The sequence below is a fragment of the Hirundo rustica genome, chromosome 1, assembly GCF_015227805.2.
Source record: "Hirundo rustica isolate bHirRus1 chromosome 1, bHirRus1.pri.v3, whole genome shotgun sequence".
Lineage (NCBI taxonomy): Eukaryota > Metazoa > Chordata > Aves > Passeriformes > Hirundinidae > Hirundo > Hirundo rustica.
Genome location: NC_053450.1, coordinates 65,324,573 through 65,350,645, shown reverse-complemented (window position 1 = coordinate 65,350,645; position 26,073 = coordinate 65,324,573). Strand labels below are relative to the sequence as shown.

Sequence of the window (26,073 nt, the reverse complement as noted above, 5' to 3'; positions counted from 1 at the left end):
CTTCCCACCTATTTTAGATCGTACTGTAAGGAAAAGCTGTAACATAAAAACTGGAAAGCGTGGTGTTTGCAAAGAAACTACAGAATTATGTCTTAATGCTTCTGTTGCTGAGCTGTAGGTGCTGTAGCTGAATTACTGGAGAGTCATGTGAAAAGGGAACACGTACCAGTGCCAAGGCTGCAGCTTGGCAGCATCCACAGCCCCTGCTTCAGAGGGACACAAGCACAGCAGAGCAGACTTCTTGAGCTCTGCTGGTAAGAAAAACCTGCCTGTGCTGCTGCTGGTTTGTAAATCCATTTGTCCTGTGGCTCCTGGGGAGAAAAATCCAAAGGGTCACCACCTGGAAAACAGCAGCAGGAAATGATGAGCAGGAAGCAGCAGGGTATGGAAGTGAAGAGCTTTGCAGGAAGAGCACAGTCTCTGTCACAGCTCAGAGGCATTGAGCCACGGGCCATCTACACCCACAGAGTCCAGCCAGCTGCCTTTTGTCACTTACGTCCTTAGAGAATCAGGACTGCAGTGCTAAGTCCTGGGCAAGAGCAGCTTCCAGAAGGATAAGATGGTTTTCTCAATTAATTCTGAAACAGCCCCAACCCCGAATTACAGTAATCTTTTAATTTCCAAAGCCATTACAAACCTAATGAAGATGAGAATGTGAGATGGTCACCTAGTTGCTTACAACAGTAAATCCCAACAGAATTGAGGAAGTTTTTAAGTTACTCTTGGACACTTGAACAGATTCTAGCTATTGATTATCCAGCAAGAGCCGGTTCACTTACAGAATCACATTTTTAGCTCATGTCATTACCACAACTAGAAAGTCAAAACATGTAATTCAGTATCTCCAGAGTTAATAGTTTTTTTACCACCTTTCTTTTCAGTAACAAAAGGTAACTCTTCATCCCGTATGCAAAGTCTTTTATTTGGAAATGGAATGCATAAAACAATTACTTGAACAGGAAAGTCTTGCTCATTTTAAAGACTTAAAATGTTCTAATTTTATATACTTTATGACTATTGTATAGGATATCATGAGGGCCATGCCAAGAAATGCAAGACAGAAGACCAGTAAACTCACAGTATGTAAAGGTGCAAGAGCAATTTTTCAACAGCTGTGTACAAAAATGAGCAATGAAACATCAGAAATACCCAAATACGGTATTCTGGACTTGGAGAAGCAACTCTAGAAAAACCAATGTTTTGGTTGTTTTGAAGTGACACAAAAAGGGAATGTGCTATATGCGTTCTTTAATTCAGGAAAACTTTTCACACACATTTAACTTAATGTGAAATATTAGTTTGCTTAACAGCAAAGAGCTCATTCCAAACAAATTCAAAACAGGTTCATGACACAGCCAATGCAACCCCAGTTTTGCATAGACTTACTCAGGTGTGTTTAATGCTAATATCAATAATCTGTAGTTAACACCATAAAGATCCTTTGACATTAACATGAGATAAATACTCACTTCAAGACTCCTTTCCATTGCCTGCAGTGTCTAAGGAGGACTTCAGTATAGGAAAGACTGTAGACTGTAGCAAAACACAATAGGCAGGCGAATTTCTTTATCTTTTTGGGACCCAAATATTTATACAGTCAGACTTTTGCAGTATTAGAACTGGATAAAATTCACTTCACAAAGTAGTTACAGATCACAGGAGCTGATCTGTGTTCTTCAAGGTTTTTTTTCAATTCATGACAAATTTGGGTTAAACAGCATGCAATTTAATAAACTTAAGAATCATTATTGTTTATTTGTAAACTTACTTGACCAAAGCAAAACTAGAATTGGAAACTAGAATTCTGTCTTTTGGAGTCTTAAAATTGTATTTTATTTGCTGCTGAAAGGAATGCACTCTATTTCCCTTACTGTTACTAAGAAATTTGCTTCTAAAAATCTTTGAAGATTTTTAAATTTAAAATTTTTCTAACAATTTTTAAAAGTGGTTTCTAGATATAGTTGTGGAGTTTGGATTTTGGTATATAATTCAACCTGATTACTTTTTACAAATTTGAAAGAAACAGATCAAAATACCTCCCTTAATGAATTTCATTCCCGTCGAGTACGGATTTTAAATCGTATGAAAGGTATGAATTTTTCTTTACCAGGCTATTTTTTTTTCTCTGTATCTGTGTAGTTTGTTGAACTTGTACTTGAGCAAAATAATTCCATTTGAATGATGTGTGTTTCATCTGAAAAATAGGATGAGGCAGGAGGGAGAGGGGAAAAAACTGAGGAATTACTCCCTTTGAAACATGACAGAAATGGCCTAGTAGGTCACTGCAGTACCAAATGATGAAGACTTTAAGAAGTGTTAAGAGACTTTCCCAGCACATAACAATGATCTGCATTAAATGAATACCTGCTATGTCAAGAAATCAGGTTAGTCAACAATGCAGAAGGACTTCTATAAACTTGCATACATATTGAAAGAAATCATGTTACAGTTTTTTCACTCCTTCATTCATTTAAAGAAAACTGAAACCTTCTGCCATATTGTGGGCCAAGAATGTGGCGGAATTTGAAGTTTAACACCACCATCTACCTTATCCTTATATATTTCCAACAATATATTTTTTTAGCTACAAATTCACAATTTCTACAATTTCCATTTTCGCCATTATCAAATGAGAATGATTTGTAAGTAGAATATAATCCAATATGATACCTTTTATTTTTGACAGCTCCCAGTTTGGCAACAATCCTTGATTCTGCTGTAGCACAGTGTCTTGTTTCAGTTTTCAAAGCCTAGTGGCACAGGTACCACAGTTTCAGTTCATGAGTTGTCTTAAAAACACAGATTTGAATCTTAATTACAATGGTCAGGATGCTTAGGTTTTCACTGAAGAGAAGCTGAAATGCAGGAAGTTCATATAATGTCATCTGGCAGACTGTAGACCTTGTGAGGACAGAAGACGGTCTTGAAAGAGGAGGGTATCAAAACTAGATTTTGGCAATATAGATGTATTGTCCATGTAGTACTGTCATAAGCTTAAAAAATACTCTTATTGAATAAGTTTTTCCTTCCTTAAAACCAGGTAATACACAAAGCAAGTAAGAGTCCAGGGGTCAGAATCTTCATCAGTTCTTAGTTATTCTCTATGAGCTTTTTTTTTTGACTTTTCTTCGTATGATTCTCCATACTCATTTACTCTGCTCTTATCCACAGGATAAAGCCTGGCAGAAAAAAAAAACCCAAATCTTTAGTTACATTACTGTCTCTTATCTGAAGGAATTAATTAGTTCTGTGATGTTTAATTTTAAAAGTCAATTTCTTTGTCATCATATTCTCTATTCCCATTTGTGGCAAACCCCAACATCTTTAAAGATTTGTACAGATGTATCTTCACAATATGACTCACAATATGACTCAATCACCTGTGTCATAACAGAACCTCTTAAGAGATGTATTAGCTCCCCTAAAGCTTGGCTGGAGTCTCTTCCCAAGCAATCCAGGATACCTCTCAAACTTGAAACCAGTGCCCAGCCCCTATCAGAAGCTGCTGACCGCTTAATTTGTACAAAAATAACAATAAACAAAGATGTTTATTCTTGGGAACAAGAACACACTTTCTGTAACCTCACTATGAACAGTATTTCGTAACTAGTGCATATAGCTTTCTTCCCCATCTGATTTTAGTTACTTAAGAATCTGAAACTCGACAGGGAGTCAACTTATTAGAGAACCTGGTAACTTGTTTTTGCAAATCAGATAAACAGAAAAGCAGAGCAGGGCAGTCCCCCATCAGACAACACCCTTTACCACTGCTCTTCAGAGTACCTTGGAGAGCATATGGAGATATGGCCCCCAGCAGCGGTTAGAAGCCCAGAACTAAGTGGGTTTGTGAATACAAGCTTAAGAATTTCTCTAGGTCCCCTTACTTCAGGTATTTATGTCTCAGCTTTTTTTTTTTTTTTTTTTTTCGGTAGGTTTTACTTGGTTTTTCTTTTTTTTTTGTTGGGTTTCTTTTTTGGGGGGTGGTGGGGTTTCCAACTTCCAAATCTGGTGAAAAGGATGTTGTGGGGAGGAGAAAGGGGCAACTGACAAAAATTCTGAGTCCTGTGAGAAGAGGAATTTTTTGACTACTCTGTATCATGTCCAGGATTACTGTCAGTTATGGGAAAATGCTTTTGTTCCTCTTATATGTATTGAAATCTCCTTTGCAGGGTGCCCTGTTCACCATTCCCTCCACTAGACGTATACATAACTAACATTATCCAGACCATACTATATTATACTGTACATTATTATGGTACAAAACTTCTGGTCCAAGTCTATCCCAATCTACAGTTCTTTATATCAACAACTACAACCAACTATAGCAAACTGTAGCATTGTACAAACTGTAGTGAATATTAAAGGAAGTTTTACCATCTTTGGTAGAGATAGACCAGGAACACAACATCATCTCTAAAGCAGGCCAGCCTATGAGATGTTGGCATAGTGATGATAAAAGCAAATATATCATCAATAAAGGTGTTGAATGCCTACAAATAAAAGAAAAGTACACTTCAGTTGGCTGTGAAGAAAGGAAGTCATCAGTCATACAAAATAAGAAGCTTCCTATGTTTTTCTGTGGGAACACAGACTTCCTCCATATTTATAACAACACTTAAAGATTATGCTGCAAAACTAATTAATGCAAACTTTAAAATGCCTTCTTTTAATGAAGACCATAATGTCTACTACAGAGCACAAGTTACAAGTAAAAAGGAAGTAGGACTGTTTCAGGTAAATGAGAGTATTGTCATGGGAGCAGAAAAACACAGACTCAATTTCAGAGAAAACTTCAAAAGAAACTGGAAAAACCCCCAGACTTCTGTTCATTCATGACTCAAATGACAAGATTTACAAAATGTCACTTCACTTTCATCTTCTGTAGAAATTTGTCTAATTTTTTTTTTAATTTATTGCTCTTAAGAAGATTAACTTGATAGCCTTGGAAAGACTTTAAAATACTTTCAGTGCTTTCCTGGAAGTAAGCATGTCTTGAATAAGGGATAGATAATTTTCTACACCATTTCCAATCAACTAGGCACACTATAGGCTCTATTTCTGCAGCAATAATGAAAGGTAATTTAACCAAAAGGCAACTCCTCTGGATCTGGCTCTTGGCTACAGGGAGGCTGCACACATCAACCCTTACAGTGCACCAGCTCTAGTAGTCATGTTGCAATGAACTGTTTCAACTCACTAAAAACATTAGGAAACAAAACCAGCAAAGAATATTCACTGTTGGGTTAATAAACTGACCCAGTTACGAGGCTCTTTTCAGTTTAGCAAGCTGTACACCGATCCATACCATAAGAAGGGGGCAAGTGATGTAAGCACAAAACTCACTCTACAAAATGAACCAACATTTATATGACAGAAGAAAATACCAGCAGAAAATGAGGCTGTTGGATAGGACAGAGTTCTGATTATTTACAACTAGGACAGCTCTTTCTGTCAGGTCAGAACAAATCCATCAATCTGAAGTGACTGAGTAATATGGCTGGCACTTTCTCAAGCCTGTGCAAAAGTTTGTCATGGAGCAAAAATAAAAACCTTGGCAACCTGGAAAAGACAGCCTTTCCAAGTCAACACCCAAGTGAGTGATCTTACAGTGACAACAGGAAGAAAAAGGTAAATGCACACAGGCACACAGGCAGTCTTTGTAAGCAACTTCAAGTGAATGCACCAAGGCAGCCTACCCAGTAGTGTTTAGACTGGATAATTTTCTTTTGAGATTATCTGACTTGAAGATACTCTTTATTAATGATGGAGGGCACAAACATAAAACCCACAGAAACTGGAAACTCAGAGTTCAAATTAAGGAAAAAAAGGCCCAACGAAGCTGTATAAAACAATGATCACACGTGAGCCCTCAGACTCTTCTTTCCACTTCAAGTGAAGAAGAGAGCAAGCAACTTTAAATATCCGTTAAAAAAAGTAAAATACTCCCTCCAAAGCTCCCTAAATTAAACATAATTGAAAACAAAAATAGACTTCTCCACACACACAAGCTTGTGGGTAGCCTATGGCATCTAAGCAGGAACCATAAATGCTCTGTAAGAAAAGGCTGTTGAGCAAGGTTGTACTGATTTAAAGGTTATTTGCTTGAGTAACCTCCCTCTGTTGTTTATTTAACTGCTGATGTTTCTGCTCAGTTATTTTCTTTGGTGAAGTAAAATTGTGAAATTACCTCACTAATATACCTTTTGCTCCCTCCTCTTAAGAAACATGCTGATTTGCCTTGTATATGCCTGAAATACTCTGTTTACTGTTATTATTGTCTCTATTTCCACATCAAACACTGCTTATTTGTATTCTGCTACCAGCTACATTTCAATCTGTTTTCCTAGATACACCCTGTTTCCTTAAAAACAGTAAGGCAGCAGAACAATTGCTATAGGCTCACAGAAATGGAAAAGCCTTTTAAGTCTCTTTAGATGTATACGTTTTAGTTCTTTTGTCCCAAATCTTCTGTTCAGAATTAGACACCATTTCTTGAACAGTTTTTAACTGTTCCTTTGAAGTACAGATGTTCTGGAGAATGGTAATATATCAGCATAAAGGAAAAATGAAAGCATTTATGAGCGGAAGCACAAGTAAAAAGGGTACAGAGTGATGGCATCATGGTCTTGATCCCAGCACATCCAGCCAGAGTTTCTCAGGACACAAAGACCAGGAAAACAAAGCACAGTACAAAAATCCTGATGACCGGGATTGGTGGGAAATGATAGTCAAAACACTATCAGCTCAAAACTATCAGCAACAAAACTAGCCTCTAGTTGCTAATTGAGGGAGAACATAGGAGACATGGGAACTCAACAGTGGGCGTCCCTTGTTATCCCTATCAGTGCATGGAATCCTGACAAGGATGCTTGGGTCTATCACCTTGGTGTTTGAATACTGTACAAACCACTTGCACACACAAGTGGGTGCCTGTGGATATACAGCTATCAAAGGGTTAGTGACCTGATTTTGTTTTTAAATAAACTAACTTTCCCCTCCAAGGTCTGCTATTGAACTTGGCTGCAGCACTGCATTATTTCCTACCAGGACAGTCCAGGCAGTGGGGACACCACAGTGCAGCTCCTCTTCCTCCTCACTTTTGCCCTTAAGCTCACAATTACTACCCTGGCACAGAACAGTATGTACATTACTTCAGTTTCTGGTAGCTCCTGCAACCTGCCAAAATAAGGTCTTTTAGCATTCCTAACTCTTTCTTGAGAACTATCCCTGGTCAGTGATGCATTGACATCTTCTTAACATAATGCAATTAATTGAGATAAGTTATGATAAATTTATCTGCAAGACCAAAATCTGCACTTGTGCAAGACAGCCGACAGTACAAGAAGCAGTATTATCATAAAAACTAGGGTGCAAGTATTCTCATCATATGGAAGTCATTATGAAAAATGAAAATCAGTGTGGTTTTTTTAAGGACAGTTGCCAACAAGTTTAGTTCTTAAAACAGAAAAAGTACTGCCATCCTTAAGCTATTTATTATTAGGCTGCTTCTTACAGAAATTAATTTTCAAAATGACTGTACCCAACTTAAAATTAGAGTTTTACTTACTTTGTATGTGAAAGCCTTCCACGGTAAGTGTGCAACAGATTTCATCTAGAAATAGAAAAAAAAAATCAAATTGTAATAAAGCCTGGAAGAAGAGACTAGAAAAGTAAGACTTTCATCACTTTTCAATCTTACCTTGTAGTTTACAAATAGTTGGGGCAGCATAAACAGGAATCCAAAAGCATACACTCCTGAAGATGAAATATGGGAAACAAATAAATGCACAGATGTTCATCACACAACTGTAATTTCATAATTAGTAATTTGCACTCATTTTTTCCTAAAGAGTGAAGATGCATCTAATTCTTTTGTTCACTTTGGGTTGATTCTTCTCCCTTTTTCAATCACCGTGATAATTATAAGTTATTACTGTATTACAGTGATGTGTATTACACTGATCCAGTTAATATTCTACTTTTGAGTCCTGGTCTTCATTTGAAAAAACATGAATAGAAATAAGAACAGAAGGGACTCACCGTTGACAAAACTGTTAATCAACCAGGAGTACCAGCTACAAATGAAGATGAAAGTACAGTTATATTTCTCTTCAGCCAAAATTATAACACATCCTATACACCACTGCACAGTGACTACTCCAAGAAATGGCTGTGTTACAAATTACTCCATACAAGAACTAAATGCCTCTCATCTTCCTTGGATTAGGAGGGGCTCCAGAGAAGGTAGTTTAAGCAAGTGATGCTTATCAGTCCATACAAGAAGTTTTGAGAGGTTTATCACCTGTTTTTATACTTGTCCAGACCATTTTAAGACTTCTGTGTTGATAATCAGGTAACTGACATGAGATAAGAATACTGTGCATGTAATACTGTGCTCTGAACCCTGACTGTATTAAGGTAACACTGTATTCTAAATAATTAAGAGTCACTTCATATGGCACAGTAAGGACTTCTCAAATTTCAAACAAGTACCATTCACTGCAAACCACAACAGTAGGTACTTTAAAAAAAAAAAAGTAAATACAAGGAATCTACATTTTTCCTTCCTTACATCTAATAACCTCCTTAGATGTTCAATGAAGCACAATCTTAACAAAGTAACGGTAATGCTGCAGACAATGATCGAATACCATACTTCTGCTCACAATCCTGAGAACAGCTAGTAACTGTCATGCTCTGGTCACATCATTTAAAATTAAACTTGCACTGCCGTATTACTGACACATTAATAGCAATCTTAGAGTAGTAGCAGCATTTCAGTAATCTACAAGCATTTAAAGAATGCATCAAAAAATGCCTCCAAGATTAAAGGATAATCCGCTGCTAAGAATACTTGTTCTGTCACATTTCCTCACCGATTTAACAATGGCAAGAATTCTAGTATGTGAATTGTTTTCACTTCCTTAAGCTGTAGCTCATAAAAAACCTGAAATATAGTATTTTGGAATACTAAACTAATTCAAGAATTTTGTCAGAAAAGCAGAATTTTAAAATGCTGCATATTTGCTAGCTGCTTACTAAGACAAAAAACTTTTGAAAGAACTGCTTTTCTAATAGCCCAGAAATCGTCCCAGTTTCTAGTATGAGTGTTACAGTTCATGTATGCAGCAACAGCTTAAATCAACATTAGGAAAAACTATTACTGCTTGTTTTCTCCTATCCCATCTGGGCCTGAGGACTATAAAAAATGCCTACGTGGCCATCACCAGGCTTGTCTTTGCAGGTTTTTCCTACAGCAAAGTCTCATGACCGCACACTCGCTTGTATCTCACCAACACAAAAGGAGACAGCTATTTTGAGTGAAAGGGGACAAGGATTTCATTTGTTCATGAAATATTGAGTGTCCAGCTCTTGCTGAAGTATTACGATATTGCAGGAAGTCCATGGCTCTAAAGGAATAAAGAGCCCATTCTCAAAAATGCTTTTGCTTGCTCACCATCGTAGCTATCGTATTTGGGAACAGAGAAGCCTCTTGTTCAAAGCAAATAATTTTGTGAAGGTTTTTGCTTCTCTCTGCTATTGGACAGGTTCAACCCTTAATTCCTTTCATCTCTCCTATCACCAACTGGTCCTCTGAATAACACTGGCAGCTTTCTTTTTCCTCTTCTGATTGACATGTATGCAAACTACTGAATTCTATGCTAAAGTCTGATCAGGTTACTTACTCCTGTAAGCCTGCTGCTTACAGGAGGTTAAAAAACCATCTAGATTCTTCCACTTTAGCAGTTTCTGGCTTATGCATCAAACTAACAACCGATTTCCATAACCATATAGAAAAAAGGGGGAATGTTTCAATTCCATATAAGATCATTTATAGAGTTACACTACCTTTTGTATTTGACATTCAGCAAGGAGTAAGCTGCACCTCCAATACACAGTGGATAGAGCAAATATGACAAGTATTTCATAGCCTAATAGACAAGGAAAATGGTTTGTTAGTTCACATTCTGTATCAATGGATTTTTCATGGCATTAAATACAAGACAGCCACATAATTTTTTCCTGAAAAATCTTCTTCTATTCCCAAATGTCTGCCATGATTTCCACTATGCTTCTACTTGTGGTGGTGGTGAAAATTCTAAAACCCAGTTTAGACAAGCAATCACCTTAGAGCATAGGCAGCAAGAGACAGCACAAAGACCAGTGTCTAAAAGTAGCTCCCTACTTAACACCAATGTTGTCACCTATGCTCAGCTCCTTTCAGAAATCAGGAACTATATGAACTTTCCTTCAGTAAAAATAACAAATATCAGCTTTCAAATTTGTGAGTGGTAACCCTTTCAGGTCTCTCTGCATGTAGGTCGCTTGCAATTTTGCTTCTCAGAGCAACACCTCAACCAGATTCAACAACCAAAAGAACTATTTCACTGTTTCCTTCCATAAATTGTCAGAATGAACCTTTACTGACACATACAGACTTTGTAGATCCGAAGTCATAGGATTCCCTCTTACCTGGGCATCATATTCCTCAGTTTTCTTTTCAGAGTCATTGTATGCACCGAACTGCAACACATATGAAAACCATAATCACATCAGAACATAGGGGGAAAGCACTTGCTGTCCAACTCCCTACATTAAGCAGGTAACAAAGCTTTTAAAAGCTTCTATACAGGAGAGTCGTATTTTGTCTCCTGTGCAGCCTACTAAATACAGGGGAGGCAAAAAGATTAACCTGTAACCTCATATTTTACAGCAAACTTCTAGGACTTCTTTGCTTAGAAAAATGTGGTTGAGACAGCAGAATTCAAAAAGCAAAGTCAAGTAGCTAAAAATTTGTTTTAAATTTATTAAAAGCCATAACCGTGAAGAGGTCAGTTACGGATTATCTCCACAAGTCCAGAAATTCTGCCTGCTTAAACACAGTTCCTTGATTACTGACACAGGAAGAAGCAGAGCCACCAGTCACTCCAGACACAAAACCCCAGCACTTCTTGTGAAGAAACACTGAATATTAGACAACTGTTTCTTCTACCACCAAGATAAACTTTCAGTGCAGAGTGCACATTGTCCCTGCGTGTTCTGCAGTCTCAGCACTTCATTTTACCCAGAAGAATCATCTAAGAGTGTACTGTACACAGAACATGCCACATCTGTTAGTTCCACAATGGAGAAAAGTTACACCTACAGGTTCATGAAAAAGACAGTTTCTTATTTCAAAACATGATATCACATAAAACAGTCCCACTTACAAAGATTTAGTAGGACTGAGAGAGAAGTTCTGAAGTTTCATGCACCATAAATACATACAAATAGGTGCTTCTTCTGAAGAACTCAAAGAAAGAAACAGGTTTGAAAATGCTCATCCTGCTATTGGATTAAGCCATTCATAGAGAGATGTACACAGGAAACTTTTATAATTAAAAAAAAAAAAATATATATATATATATATCTTCATTTCACTAGAAGTCAAGTTGCACAGATGGATGACTCAAGAGTGTAATCATTAACAGGGAAATGTCTACTATACCTGAAATTTGGGTCTCAAACCTTGCCACTTGATTGTCATTTTCAAGGCCTTCTTCACCTTCCAGAGCTGTGATTAGCAAAGACAAAACATGCACATAAAAAGACTATTATACAAAGGAACATCTTATGAAGGATTCAGAAAATTAGAATCAATATTCCAGAATACCTATTTTAATCACCCATTGCATAAAGCAGTAGCAGCCTGATTGCAACACACACTGCCTGTGTCTACACAAACCAAATGCTGTGTCATCAAGCAAGTACAACATTGTGAGCCTGCACTATTAAGTCTCTTTATCAGATGGTGTAGTTTAAGTGAAGTAACGCAGTCATTCCAGGATATCGGAATTGCAGTGTCTAAGTGGGGTTAGCACCAATATGCACCCCAGGCCAGGCATTTAGAAAATTCCAGCAGTCACCTGCCAAAAAAGTTTCTATGTGCCTTTGATTAAGGTGCCTCAGAACCCGTAACAACGATAAAGTTGGTGCTTACGTGGTCATTACATTTCAGTAGTAGACTACAAGCAAAAATGAGTGAATCCGCTGAATTATTTGTTTACTTACTATACAGCTGTAACAGCCTGACCCTAACTTAAACCAAAAGTTTCAGTTCACCTGAAAATTTACTCATGTACTCATTTACTCATGTACCCATACTGCTATACAGTGTATCTGTATACACTACCCACATCTCCCCAAGGACGAGCTTTTTGTGAAAGACGTTCATTTGTTTAACTTTTCATTTGTTTACCAATAGATACACCAATATTCTCTTCTCACCCACCATATATTCCAAACAAAAAAAAAAGGGGAATAGGCTAAAGACAATCCTTTACTGCTATCTTTGATACAAGTGAGAAAATATTTCTTACAGAATCAATGTCACTACTTGTACTGCGTGAGAAACAGGAGTTAACTCCAAGGTGTGAAAAAGTTCTTCCTAGCAAACAAATTCCTGAGATGTACTGTCCATATGATTGCTATCACTTTGAGACAGCTGTGTTACCTAAAACCCACCGACTAGATGTGGACTTGTGGAATCACTGCACATAGGCAGCAGTCTCCTCCTTTTTTTCCTTCCCCAGTCACCTCCATACTGGCACTGCCTGTGGGCACACAGCCTGCTCTTTGACAGTGCTTCCATGTAGGCTTGTTGACATGGCTATAATTGCTTGGCCAGGAGTGAGGCCTATCAGGTGATGTGATAGGTGGAACCTCAGCATCATTCTGTGTTTGGTTTCCACAATATCAGCTGGATCATCCCAGAAAAAACTGATACTTCCAGTTTAGTTATTTGATAAAGGGACAAAGTCTTCTCTGTCACAGAAAGGCAAAGACATGCAAGCTACAGCAGAATTTTCCAGTAACTAGTTTAGCATTCTTTTACTACTATGAACTATGGATGTGGCTGCAAATACTGGTATCTGGTGCTACAGCTTTAACAACTCACCTCAATCACTGCACCAATGCCTGCTGGGATCAGTACCAATAAACTTGTTTGTTCATCCAAAAGGAAAAGAAATATTACCACAGTACTAAAGCACCGCCAAAGCACTAGACAGAAAAAATGAAAATGGAAGGCTTATTAATATTTAAATGAATAGCTGAGATGACAGAAGACTGAATAGCTGAGATGACAGAAGACTGATGGCCTATTTAGTGCAATTCTGTCTTACACAATTTAAGCATGAATTTCTTCTGTGTATGTCTTGATATATTTAGTGGTCCTAGAAACAGCCAGTGATCTCTGGACAAATAGGGAATGAGAACATTTTATACAATCTTTATTACAGGGGATGAAAGCAAGTTGGAACATTTAATGAAGACTTCTGTACTGAAGCAACATATGAGTACAATTAGGAGCTACACTCATGACTCTTGTCTCCAGGAAGCTAAAAGGCTGTGAGATAATATAATGTCAGTATTTGAAACTCATTCATTGTTTGTAAATTTCAGGTCTTTTGAATTTGACTTTACTGCGCTTTGAAACTGGCAACTGACTCTTATTTCTGAAATTCCATGGATTGTTTTGAATTTTTATGAACTTTTTGGCATACACATGCCAACAGCAGTACAACTGCTTTAAAAAACAAATGCACTCATAAAAATGATACATGGAATCTCCACATGATAAAAACATGTTGTTCATCATAAATTAGAATGCCTTTTTTTTCCCCTGGTATTGACATTCCTTACATGTTTTAATCCATCCGTAAGTATGATAGAATTAGGGATAGTCTCAGAGGTCAAGTAACTCCAGGTTTACAATTTTGCTTCATAATCAAAATTGGAAAAAACTATTGGAAAAACCTTCACCTGTTTCTAGGAAGGCTTGGCAGGATGTCAGATCACTATGCTTCTCTCATCTTTCCAATACACAAATCAAGCCAACCCTCCCATGCTCTCCCCCACCCCAGGAGCCTCTATTGCTCCTGTTTACATTGAAGCCTAGATCAAGCAAGAGCATTACAATACAGCACTTTCCACCCACAAATATTTTGGAACCTTTAGTTATCTACAAGGAACACAAGAGACTTGCAGAACAGCATTACCCATGAAAGCATATTTTCTCCACCCACAGAACTTATTTTGGTCTTCATTTTTTTTCTCAAAGTACTTCTCTGTTCCTTCAGCAAGGAAAACATGGTAACTAACTCAATATTAATCCAATTCCCAGTTCCAAGACAGTCAAACCTCCATAGCGACACAAGAGCTTAAACTCAAGTGATACCTGAACACAGAACTGACAAAGAACCATCTGTGTAGACTTCAGCCATCTCTTCTTCCTACACAAACCATCTCATTTTGTTGTCTCTGTAAACCTACAGTGTCAACTTAGAGCAAGACTGAAAACACACACCACAAAATACACAGCACACAGACAACACTTTGCATTCTAGTCTGTACCTGCTTTTGTGGACATCCCAATCATGCTCCTCTTTTTCTTCCAAAAACTGATGTCATTTTTAAATGCAAGGAAATCAAAGAGAAGCTGCAAATAGGAAGCAAATACTCATTTGCTTGAAACATGCACTAATTAGAGACTGAAAATGTTAACAGTGCATTCAAAATGGTATTAAAAAAAAAACTTTCTTAGAAGCTCCAGAAATGAAAATTAAGACTCACAAATAAAAGCTAAAAAGAAAAGTTGTTGTAGAAGCCAAGGTTCTAAAAAGCAGTGCAAAATAACAGGATCAATTTCAAATACTACCATTGCACTACTGCACAAATCACTGTCCTGTAAAGACAGGGCAACTCATCAAAGAGAGTGAAGACTGAGGACCCTGAGGAACCACACACCTCCTCGAGAGACCAGGGAAAAGCATAGTAAATTAAACTAAAAATGTTCTGTATTGGATTGATAGTCATTTTACACTTGGATAAGACCAAAACTTTAGAAAAAACCATCCTACAACACAGCAAGCCAGGTTTCCTCTGTATTTTGTCCCTAAGTTGACCTAAACTTCCATGACATTTTAGAATTCAATTTGTTTGTAGGAAGCTTTTTTATTTCCTTCAGCATTTTCATTCAATAGTCTTTGGTATTTCTTTTAAGCCTTCAGTGTCTAAAAAAAAGCAGTATCAAAAAAAAGTCAGGAACTCAAACCCCAATATAGGTGCCCCAGCTATGCCACCGCAGTGATAAGAACTGAGAAGTCAACAAAATTTGAACCAATGTTGATAGGCATACTAATTCTAGGGGCTTTGGTTCAACAACAATGTAAAAAAAAGTGATAATGAAGGTAGTGTTTTATATTGCAGTCAAGACTGCTAGTTTCTGTACCATTATCTCCAATTTCTGCCTTATTTGAGATTTTTATATTAACTCTGTAGTATTAGAAATATAGCTGACTTGTACCAGAAAATGTTTCCATTGCTCTACTGAAATTACTATTTTCAAGAATAATTCTTAATAAATGAAACACCTGAAAGTCAGACACACTCTCCCTCTTCTTTTTTTTTTTTTTCATATTATGTACTTCCTAAAAACTAAAACCACTTACATGGAATGCTGCTACGAAGAATGTCAAAGCCAGAAAGTACAAGTTAGTATCAACAAAAATTCCTTTTACTTCATCTGCATCCTTTTCTGAAAATCCTATGAAAAAGAAGAAGTCACTGTGCAGGAAGTACCAGACAGTTCATTGCTGTTATGCTCAAGCCCAGTATGAAAGAAATCTTATGTCACCTGCACAAGTTTTGTTAAGGAATCATAAATCCAAAACATGATGGAAGCTTTATTGGTAAAATCCTAATCTAGCTGTATTTTGGAAGTTATTTAGTTTGCCATAAACAAAACACACCAGTTACAAGCCTTTAACTTACACAATTACAATGTGTAAGTTAAACCATTTAAAAATGATTAATTCCCCTCTGTGTTCTTGTTCCCTTCCACATGTCAACATATATTTTTATCTCGGACTAAAGGAGAAACAACACAAGCTTTGTAGTATTGAATCTCTTTACTAACTACCCAGAAAAAAAAGTGTCATCTGTGCACATAAAAGAAACAAACTGAGGAGTTAGTTGTGGTTTCTTGGCCTAAAGCCATTAAAGGTAAGCATACCAAATTGCTGGAGGGAGTACACAGCATCCTGCATGTGGATCCAAAATCGGAGTTTTCCAAGAGATATTTTGTCATATGACACTGTAAGAGGTAGCTCTGTTGTTGAACGATTTATAACCTGCATTTCAAAGACAAGTTTTCATTTTTAATAGTAGAAAAATGGCAACAATTCCTTACCTTACATTCATTTTTTTAACTAAAGTGATTGTATCACACCATAATTTAATCACACCATTTTAAGAACCGTTTTTTAAAAGGAATAAGATCTTAGACTTCCATACCATGCTTGAAGTCTTTGTGTTTTTCCCAAGAATGTTAAACTAGCGGTTTGTTCTGTTCAAGTTCCTATAGCAACCTCACTGTTCCTGTATACAAATGCATGAAATGGCAGCATTAAGTGGGAAGCGTGTGCTTAAGACAATTCTTTTGACAGTTCTCTGAATGCATATGCTAAGATTACCTAAACTAGAATATTAAAAAACCCAACCAACAAACAAATTGCTTCCTTAAGGCCACAGTAACAAATGTACTAAATTGAGTGTGATTTTGAGAGAAATTGAAGGGTGGGGTGTTGTAGCGCATTAATTGGGTTTTTATTGTGTTTCACTCGGTTTGTAATGTTTCCCCTGTCCTCCTAGGAACTGTATCCCGTGGTTTGTCCCTGCTCGGCTGCGCCCATTCCCCACACTGGAATGTAACCCAACTCCGTTCCACTCCCACCTTATCCCTGACTGGGCAGTGGCTTGTCCCTGTCTCTGGGCCCTTCCCCCTGGGAAAAAGCCCCGGCACAGGCGAGGGGCTGGCACTCTGGCATCGGCAGGGACGGGGAAAGAACTCCAGCCGGCAGGAGCAGGACTCCAGAATAAAGCTGTGAAATCCTCCCCGTGAGGGAGCAGGCTCTTTCTTTTTGCCATCGGCGGTCATCTGGATCTCGCTAAAGAAATACCACAGTGGGGAAGCAAGATGATGCCACTAGCTCAGACTAGTGAACACACCACAGCTAAAGCTAAGTAAGGTAACTTTGGGATCTGAGGTGTCACAAAATTTTTATTCCTGAACCCCAAAGAATAAATCTCTGCTAATCCTACTGTATCATCTATCTCAGGTCCTTCTGCATGACAGCTGTTCATATCCAACTCTCAAACAGGTTTAAAAAAAAACCAAAAAACCCCCTGTCCTCCCAGATGTTAGAATACTCAGCAGCTACTGCCAGTACAAGTTCAGGCAGCATGTTTTACATTTCCAGGGATAGCTCAAGACTTCACATTGACAGGCACTCTGCAAGCGTTCAAGATCTGCTGGTCCAGGATCCTAATTACTCCCAATCATAATCCCCATCTCAGACCTGCTACTCTACACTGCATCTGTTTCCACAGTAATTAGTTAACTGACACCTAACTGACGCGAATGGGCTGCTTCTGACTCTTGCAAACACAGAACATGGTTTTAGGCTCTCCAACTATCCGTCAGATGTGAACTGAGGGCTATGTTCATTCTCACATTCAGTCTTTCCTCCAGTGAGTACAAACAAATCTCAATTTCACCACCCTCTCAAGACCCTGCAAGCTTTTCAGACAGTGGCAGAACATGCAGGCACATGAGGGACAAAAAGGGAAGCTGAGAAAGTTCTGTGAATACAACAGAGAGAAAAGCTTGAGAAACTAGAACAGTGTCAGGGATCTCTGAACTGAATGAACAAAAAATCAAGTGTGGTTAAAACTGACTGTAGAAAACACACTCAAGATTCTACAGATGTTTACCAAAAACTATATAAACATCTTCCAGACTGCTTCAATTTGTCTCATTTCAATTTCTCAGTCTATCAAAGACAGCATTAACATTTATGGGAGAAAGGGAAAAGAAATTTTATCTGGGGAGGATGAACAAGCAACAAAAATTTTGCAAATGCTCGGGTAAGCAGGACGTGGCAAACGCACTCTTTGCAAAGAATCACTATGGAGAAGTTATGGGTAGTGTAGGGAAAAAATCAGATTGCAATAGAAGGCAGAGATGGGAATTCTCCCACACCAAAAGCAAACTAAAATAAAGGTAAGATTAGAAGAATGACTTCTTTCTCAATAAACAACTAAAAGCCCACAAGTGGTGCCTCACAACCTTTATGTGAGTGTGACAGTTGCAAAGCTTTTGAAAGCTAAAAATGACCAAGTCCCTGCAATACAAGCTACTCTTGCAGTATGGCACCAGAACATCACATTACTTCTAGCACTCTATTTAATCAATACTACAAGACAGTTTGCAAACACTGCAAGTAAGTTCAGTGGTATGAATTTTAAAGTTACCTCTTTATTAAAATCTCTGTAATCCCCAAAACCACAGCACTGGCAATTAAGAATTTGAGGAACACTTAATCTCCAGACTCTAGTACTTACCACAGAAGACCTACACCTTGATCAAAATGAGAGTCATTTGACATTCTATACAGCTCAGTACAAGCAGGAAAAACACATCTTCAGCTCCATGAATTTAGGTCAGGCATAGAAAACAGACACTGTCTGTGCCCCTATTTACAGTCAAATGTTAACCTGGCTCCACAAAAGCTGTTACCTTATTCCCTTATTCTTTTCCTGCTCATCACTTACCCCTTATTCTCTCACAGAATGTTTACTACAAGAGCACTCTTTCTGCAGGGTTTGAGAGCAGTTTGGCCAGTCACTACTGAGACATCACATAAGCCTGTGCTGAAGGGGAAGTTTGCAGGTTTTAGTGGAATAGTGTTGGCAGCACTTCCCAGGATCTTTAATGACTTTCTAAGGCAGTGAGTTACAACAGTATTAACCGAGACATGCATGACAACTGCAGGAATGTCATCAGTAACATGAGAATGCTGAATTTATTTGTAAACAGGGTACATGACCAGTTGGAAGTTCACATGAATGTACTGAACTAGACTGGATGAGCTGTGATAAAACAAAGGACAACAACCACTGATAAAGACATTACAAATGTGTATCTAAAGAAATACTGGACAAAACTATCTGCTATCAAGACTTGTAACAAATGCTCAGGAATTTACTGTGCTGTACAAATTTGGGATGGAAGGGACACAAACTCGTAAAGATTATCCTGAACACTAAGTAACAAAATCCTTTGTCTGAGCTAAAGTAATGAATTGGAGAGACAATTTAGAAGGTTTATGGGAAGTTTACATCTACAAAGGCTACCAGCTACAAGATGCGTAATACAGATGTGCTCATTCAACAGTTTTGAGACATTCCCCAAGACTGTTGTTCTCAGTAACTCCAATTACCAAACTCCAGTCAGTGCAACTGAAAAGAATAGCAAGGCTTAACTAAGAGCTGCTAAGATCAACATGATTTAGGTACATGGGACTGCCATGTGTAACCTCTAGCAAAGGAACTGCATGATTTCCTATAAGACAAGAGTTGGGCAAAAACTGAATACAGAATTTCTTTTTTTTTTTGCTGCTGGAGTGACTGAATACTAAACCAGGTTGCCTATAGAGGCTGTGGCCTCTCCTTCCTTGGATATAACCAAAACTCAACTGGAAAGGTCTTGAGAAACTCACTCCATGTGATCCTACTCTGGGAAGAGGCATTGGACTAGCAATCTCCAGAAATCTCATCCAACTTCATCCTTCTGTAATTCCACTACGTAAGTTTCAAAGTTCTGATTTATTTGAGTGCACAAAAACATTGGACATACTGTAATACCAAACTTTCAGGTGCTCAAGTTACTCTAACATGATAGAGAGCAGCACCGAGAAATTTAACCACAAGTGAATTTTGAGTAGATAAGAGAATAGCTACTGACTTGTCTCAAGTGTAGCTCCACTATCACATGTGGATATTGTCAATATGCCTGGAAGCTATGAGAAGCAACTCTGGGATTCTAACACAACTTCTTCATATTAGGGAGTCAAAAAACTGAGGAGACTGCTCCTGCCACTTCTGGTGCTATAGTGATGTCCTCCATATCCACCCAAAAGGCAGAAGCAATGGAATCCAAACATCTTTGGTGGAATAGAAGACAGTGATTGACAGATACTTCTGCCAGAGAGAAGTCTCAAAACCCAGATCCAGCTTCTGCAGTTACCACAGTAGGTCACATTAAGTTAAATGGTCATTGAATCATTTTGTGGATTTATCCTTTTTCATTACAGCAAACAACATGTGAGGAAATCTTAATTAAAACAACATTGAAGATTACTGTTAAAACTGTTAAATGTAATTAAAGGTATTCTATTACTCACCATCAAATCTTTCACTCTGTTGCTTAGCTGATCAATAAATAATATTGGAAGGTAATGCACTGTCTTCCCCAACTGAACCCTAGGATGTTTAAACATGGATTTTATGACTGTAGTGATCTAAAAAGAAAACTACTTTAATTCAAAATTAGCACTCATTCATCACTTTCAGATCTACCCATGCAGAAATTTCCCACCATCTTTTCAGGCACATTTTCTTTTAACACACAGCAAGAAATAAGCCACTAGCCTAGAATCAATCCTTCACTGAAAGATACTGCTATTGAAAAATTTTGTTTGTTTTCACTCTTCTGTAGAAAGACAGAATAAGCAAATAAAAATACAAATGAAACTGGTTGTGATGATGCTGAAGCTTTTGCATGATCAAGGGAAATTTAAAAGTCTGTGAAAGCGAAACATGCTCCAGTTTACTGCCATACATTTGTATCCTTTGTTTCAAATATCCCCTCCTCCTGTGACCCTGACACCTCTCCACCATCTCCCCCATGGATCAGTGCCTGGCAGGACATCAGTCTCATGTTCTGGCCCACATGGGACCATGAATGTGATGGCTGATGCACAAATGGGAAGGTCAGATACTACTGCACGGACTGTACAAGGAGCAGAAATCTTCTCTGCCATCTACAGAAGCTCTCATTTGGATTGCTCTACCACCTCACCAACCTGCATGGATCCAATAAAAACTTCCTAGCCTTCAAGCCGTCCATCAAATTGGTTACTGTAAAGTTATTTAGCAAATTATGACCTCCATGCAATTGCTCTGTCAGCATCTTAGAAAAGCATTTAGCCCAATGCCCTAATAGAGATAAATTCTTCAATAATAAGTCTTCACCAGAAAAGCAGTTATCTACATGTGATGTTCTTGTTAAAAATCTATGGAAGTAGCATCATGGAGATTTTTAAAGCCTGAAAGTTGAATTTTAGCTGTTGACAAAAGAAAGAAGTCTCTATGCATGGTAAGAGAGACTGCATACTAAACACACGGTGTGCAACAGTAACACAGAAAAGTATTAAACTGAGGCTCAGAAATAATGCTTGGTTATTTAACTGAAGTGATTTAGATATCTATGTAATAACTATGATTAAAGCTATTGTTAGTGAAATTGCAGCAGGTTATTTCATATCCAAACTATTTTCCTGTATAATGCAGTAACAAAACAGCAAAATCAACCAGAAAAAACTTCCTTGTCCATCAACCCCAGTCCAACAACCCCTTCTTGTTTATGGGTCTATCTATTCTGGCTGGAAAGCTATCCCAGAACCCCAGGGTCTGCTGATTAACCAACTACTTCTGGATTTAAGAGGCTGCTTGTAGAGAAAGGCATCAACATACAGCAGCACAAGCCTACACAGCACTACATACATGCTTGAGACTGGAAGTGATTGAAGCAAGCTGCAAGCAAAAGCTACTGCCTGCACCTAGAGGCCTAAAACCCCATCTCCGTCTGTTAGTATTTCCTTGAGGAAAATGACATAACACAGGAACACACATTATCAAAGTAAAATAAAGGGTGAAAAAAAGACATCCTAGGAGATCAGCTGTGCCTCTTCAGCACTTGCAGTTTGTACAGTCTGTAAGATGAAGGATAATTAGAAAGGGTCAAGGGATGGCAATTGCTCTGAAGGCCAGAAGGACAATTGGAGAACAAATGGGTTTGAAGTCTGCTGTAGCATTCTACCTGTGTCTTTTTAGTCTTGCTTTGCCTTATTATGGTAACTGCACACAGAAAAAGTATCCTAAACTCTGAGCTGCCCAGGAACCAGGTATCTCCAATAAGGCTTTCTAGTACATAATATTGTAGCAGCAATTTGTCACTATCAAAATGCAAGCATTAAGAGCATCTGTTCTTGTCTCTAGGTGCCCATTCAAACATAAAATACTAAAGAAGGTCAAGGAAGATTTTTAAAGAAATGTGCCCTAAGTTTATAATAACATATCTGACAAAATTAAGTCGACTTACATTTTCATGTAACGGTGAACATCAGCAGGGAGGGACGATCCATCAAACACAAAATCTTCCACCATGACATTTAAGGTTAGTCTTGACCTCCAGTGAGAGACAGGTTCATCCAGGGCATTGGTCTGTTTTTCTGCTTCAATTTGCTTTAAAAAAGAACAAAAATACATAGTGTTAACCAATGCAAAATTTGGAATAGAATAATAACCTAACTCCAGGGAGTCATTAACTATACTAAAAACCAGAAGCCCAATAAGAGACAACTTACCTTAATTTCAACCAGATCAAATATTTTGCTCAAATATGACAGAATTGATTTTAAAGGCCTACAACCATCTGACATTGAAAAACTTCAGTGTCTATTCACAGCCATATTCCTCAAGAAGGAATATTCATTTAATTAACCTTCATACCTTGGGAATGTGGATACTAATAAGAAAAAATCACTTTGAAATCAGGACTGTATGGTAATCAGATGTTACTTCAAAACAGTCAAAAGCATGTGGATGATCAACCAAATATTATCTGTTTGTCTTCATATCTTATTCTGCTATTTTACAACAGCAAAGCATATTATTTCACATGAATTCAAGTCACTACAGAAAGCAGCACCATGCTGTTACAGAGCAATACAGTATTTCTACCAAAATTTGAAGCCATTATTGTTAACTAGGGAAGTATTTTAATAACTAGCCAGCATTTTAAAGAGCTCTGCCTCTGCTCTGCTAAGTGGTCTGCTAATAGCAGGGTAATCAGGAAGAAGATTTTGATTTTTTTTTCTGTTGTATCATCATTAGTTTAAAGATGAAAGCACAGCAGACACTAACACTAGAAGCGTCTGTAAAAGAATTTACTTGTTTTGCAGATGTTCTTCTATAGATGGAACACACACCTACCTGTGTGGCTGATTCACCCGTGAGCAAATTAATCTCTTCAGGTTTGGGGACCATGTAGGTGGTCAGAGGACTCACTATATGCACCTGCTTACCATCATGCCAAGGCAAAATGCCAGCATGATGAAGAAATACAAATGCATATAATGTGCCATTATTTCGGGTTTTCTTTGGTACAGAGACATTCACTGTCCTAAAATACAAAATAAATATATTATGAAATGACATAGCACATGCTGAAATATTTGGCTATTACTAAACATTTGGATTGCCTGGAACACAACAATTACTTCTGGCTAACATGTTCCATGGCTGGACGGAGTCTTTTCTTATACTCCAGTACATATCACAATATATGCATTTCCAAATATTTACTATCATATTAAGATAGTTACACCTTTGTCCGCTTTCTACTTTATTGCCCTAGATAACAGGACTGCATCATCAATTCTTTTATTGCTTTCCTCTACTGACTGATCATAGGGCCACTATTATGATTGCACTTGCAAAAAAAAAAGCCTTCATGTGCTGAAGATGCATCGCAGATCATATACACGATACAAAGTTTAAAAAGAAAATGACAAAGTTTTGTCATGCACTTTGCATTAATAAAGTATCTTCTCAGCTATGGCATGCCAAGCACAAAACTGTGAACTGGAGCCCCAAACCATGAAGTCACTCCCCTTGTACTAGCCAAGAAATCATCCTACTTGCACCCTTGCATAATGCCTCCTCTATTCCTGTAGACTTGCTCAGCTCAGTCTGCTCTGAATACTTTCAGTGGCTTAGCAGACTTTGTAGGTAAAACAATTCTTGTAAGGTCTGTCAGAGATGAAGTTCAAAATGACCTAAACTGCAACCAACAAGCTCTTTAGTCACAGAAAATGGAGAGAGTAAAATAACCTTGGAGACTATGATAAGAGAATCAAGAATGGGGCAATTATTATAAACAAACAAACAAAACAAAAGTGAGACAGCAAATATGAAGAACAAAACAAGCAGTTCCAGTCATTTTAATCATTCAGAGGCATATGTGGAGTGCCATGTTCTACTAAAAATTTCTCAAAGGGCACAGTCAGCACCAACATCCCTTCAGAAGATCCCCAAACCCTAGACTATCAGAAAAGAAGGTTTTCCCGTGTGATTTTTAGCAGAGAAGTAGTTATGGAAGAGCACGTTGATAAAACACATGAAAGGAGAACATGGTTTGACATCTAAGTCCCATTCCAGGTCTGACGCCACAGCACTTAAGAACAAAACAAAATGCATAGACAGTGATCTAATCACATCTACCTATGTGATCAGAGGCAAGTCTCAAGCATTTCCAGGCACATTTGTCTTTAGATTTTCTCAATGGACAGTAATTTTTACCATTATAAGCAAGGCACACTTCTGCAAAACGCTTGCCTATATTGATCCAAGCTAATCAACAGTGAAATCTACCTCGCCTTCATGTAATTCCTAGTTAGGATGCACACTTCAGAATGCAACAAAGAACTTTGGTACCTTGGATACTACTGATCCAGATCCTTACCTTTCAAATTTGGACTCAATATCAAAATCTTCCACATTCAAAACGAGATCTATACTACTCTCAGCACCAATGCTTGACCGTGTGGTAGTGTACACGCTTAACTGAAATCAAAACACAGCACAGAGAAATTAAGAGTATGGAAATAAATTCATGCATCACTACAATTACAGTATAGGTACTCCACTAATTCTCCCAGCTGCAGGAAGGTTGTATACACAGGGAAAGAAAATAGTGTTCTCAAAAAAAGTATTTCAGCTCCTTTTGGGGGCAGAAACACAGCCACTAAATACATTTTAATGGGATGACATGTTCTGGAAGTTGAAGGAAGTGGAGCCAGAACCAGAGACCCTGTCAGTAAAGGAAAGGGTCTCTGTCAGGGCTGGAAAGGACCTCTGGAGATCACCTTGTCCAACCCCCTGCCAAGGCAGGGTGATCTAGAGCAGGTAACACAGGAACACATTCAGATGTGCTTGGAATGTCTCCAGATGGGAGACTCCACCATCTCCCTGGGCAGCCTGTTCCAGTGCTCTGTAACCCTCAACATAATGAGGTTCTTCCTCACACTGAAGTGGCAGTTCTTGTGTTTTAGTTTATGGCCATTACTCCTCATCCTGTCGCCAGACACCACTTAGTCTGGCACCATCCCCTTGGCACCCATCCTTTGAGACATTTATATGAGTTAATGAGATCCCATCTCAGTCTTCTCTAGACTAAACAGGCCCAGCATTTCCTCTGCAACGCTGCCCTAATCAGTACGTGTGTGACAGCAGATATACGAAATCAATAAAAAAACCACGAACCCAAGTCCAACCCGTGCACCAGCCAAGGGAGCTCTCCACAAGGCCCAGCATTACCGGGAGGGCACGGGAGGGAGCAGGGACAGGGGGCAGAATCGGGGTCAGAGGGCACGGACAGGGACAGAGGGCACGGACAGGGACAGGGGTGGTGCCGAGGAGCCCGTGGCTCGGGCGGTGCGCCGAGGGGCCGTGCCCGCCCCGCTCACCTGAAGCTTGGGCCTCCGAGCCAGGTAGGGCCAGACGCATCCCCCGGTCGCGCCGTCCGCCGCCGCCGGGCAAGGCCGCGTGTAGACGATGCCGTACATGACCCAGCAGGTGTGCGCCACGTACACGGCGAACACGCCCACCACCAGGCTGGTGAAGGAGCTGCGGCTCAGCATGCTGACAGCGCCGATGGCGGCGGCCGCCACCGCCCCCCGCCGCGGCCCCGCTCGGGATCCGCCGCCGCCGCTCGCGCATCCCCCACGCGCCGCCCGCCCCGCCCCGCCCCGCCGGCCCGTCCGTCACTTCCGGCGGGCGCCGAGGCCCCGCCCCCTCCCGCCCACCCTTCCCGCCTGCAGCCGGCGCCGACAGCCGCGAGCGCCCCGC

General features: G+C 38.9%; 1 protein-coding gene across 3 annotated transcripts; it reads right to left on the bottom strand.

Moving 5' to 3' along the window:
* Positions 1-191: 191 nt before the first annotated feature.
* Positions 192-25,954, bottom strand: CLPTM1L (CLPTM1 like). 3 transcript variants are annotated; one of them, XM_058419383.1, is made up of 18 exons: positions 25,692-25,899; positions 24,689-24,789; positions 23,158-23,347; positions 22,265-22,407; positions 20,286-20,364; positions 16,055-16,172; positions 15,492-15,586; positions 14,395-14,479; positions 12,938-13,041; positions 11,489-11,554; positions 10,474-10,524; positions 9,850-9,932; positions 8,041-8,075; positions 7,700-7,755; positions 7,568-7,612; positions 4,375-4,490; positions 2,671-3,179; positions 192-340 (listed from the first exon to the last, which is right to left on the bottom strand). In XM_058419383.1, exons 1-17 carry the CDS (start codon positions 25,863-25,865, stop codon positions 3,095-3,097), a joined length of 1,626 nt encoding a protein of 541 aa, XP_058275366.1. In that variant the 5' UTR covers positions 25,866-25,899; the 3' UTR covers positions 192-340; positions 2,671-3,094. The 3 variants fall into 3 exon arrangements, with proteins under 3 accessions (XP_058275366.1, XP_058275363.1, XP_039910530.1); XM_058419380.1 differs by lacking the exon at positions 192-340 and adding an exon at positions 906-2,194; XM_040054596.2 differs by lacking the exon at positions 192-340 and having other exon boundaries at positions 906-3,179; positions 25,692-25,954.
* Between the last annotated feature and the right edge of the window lie 119 nt (positions 25,955-26,073).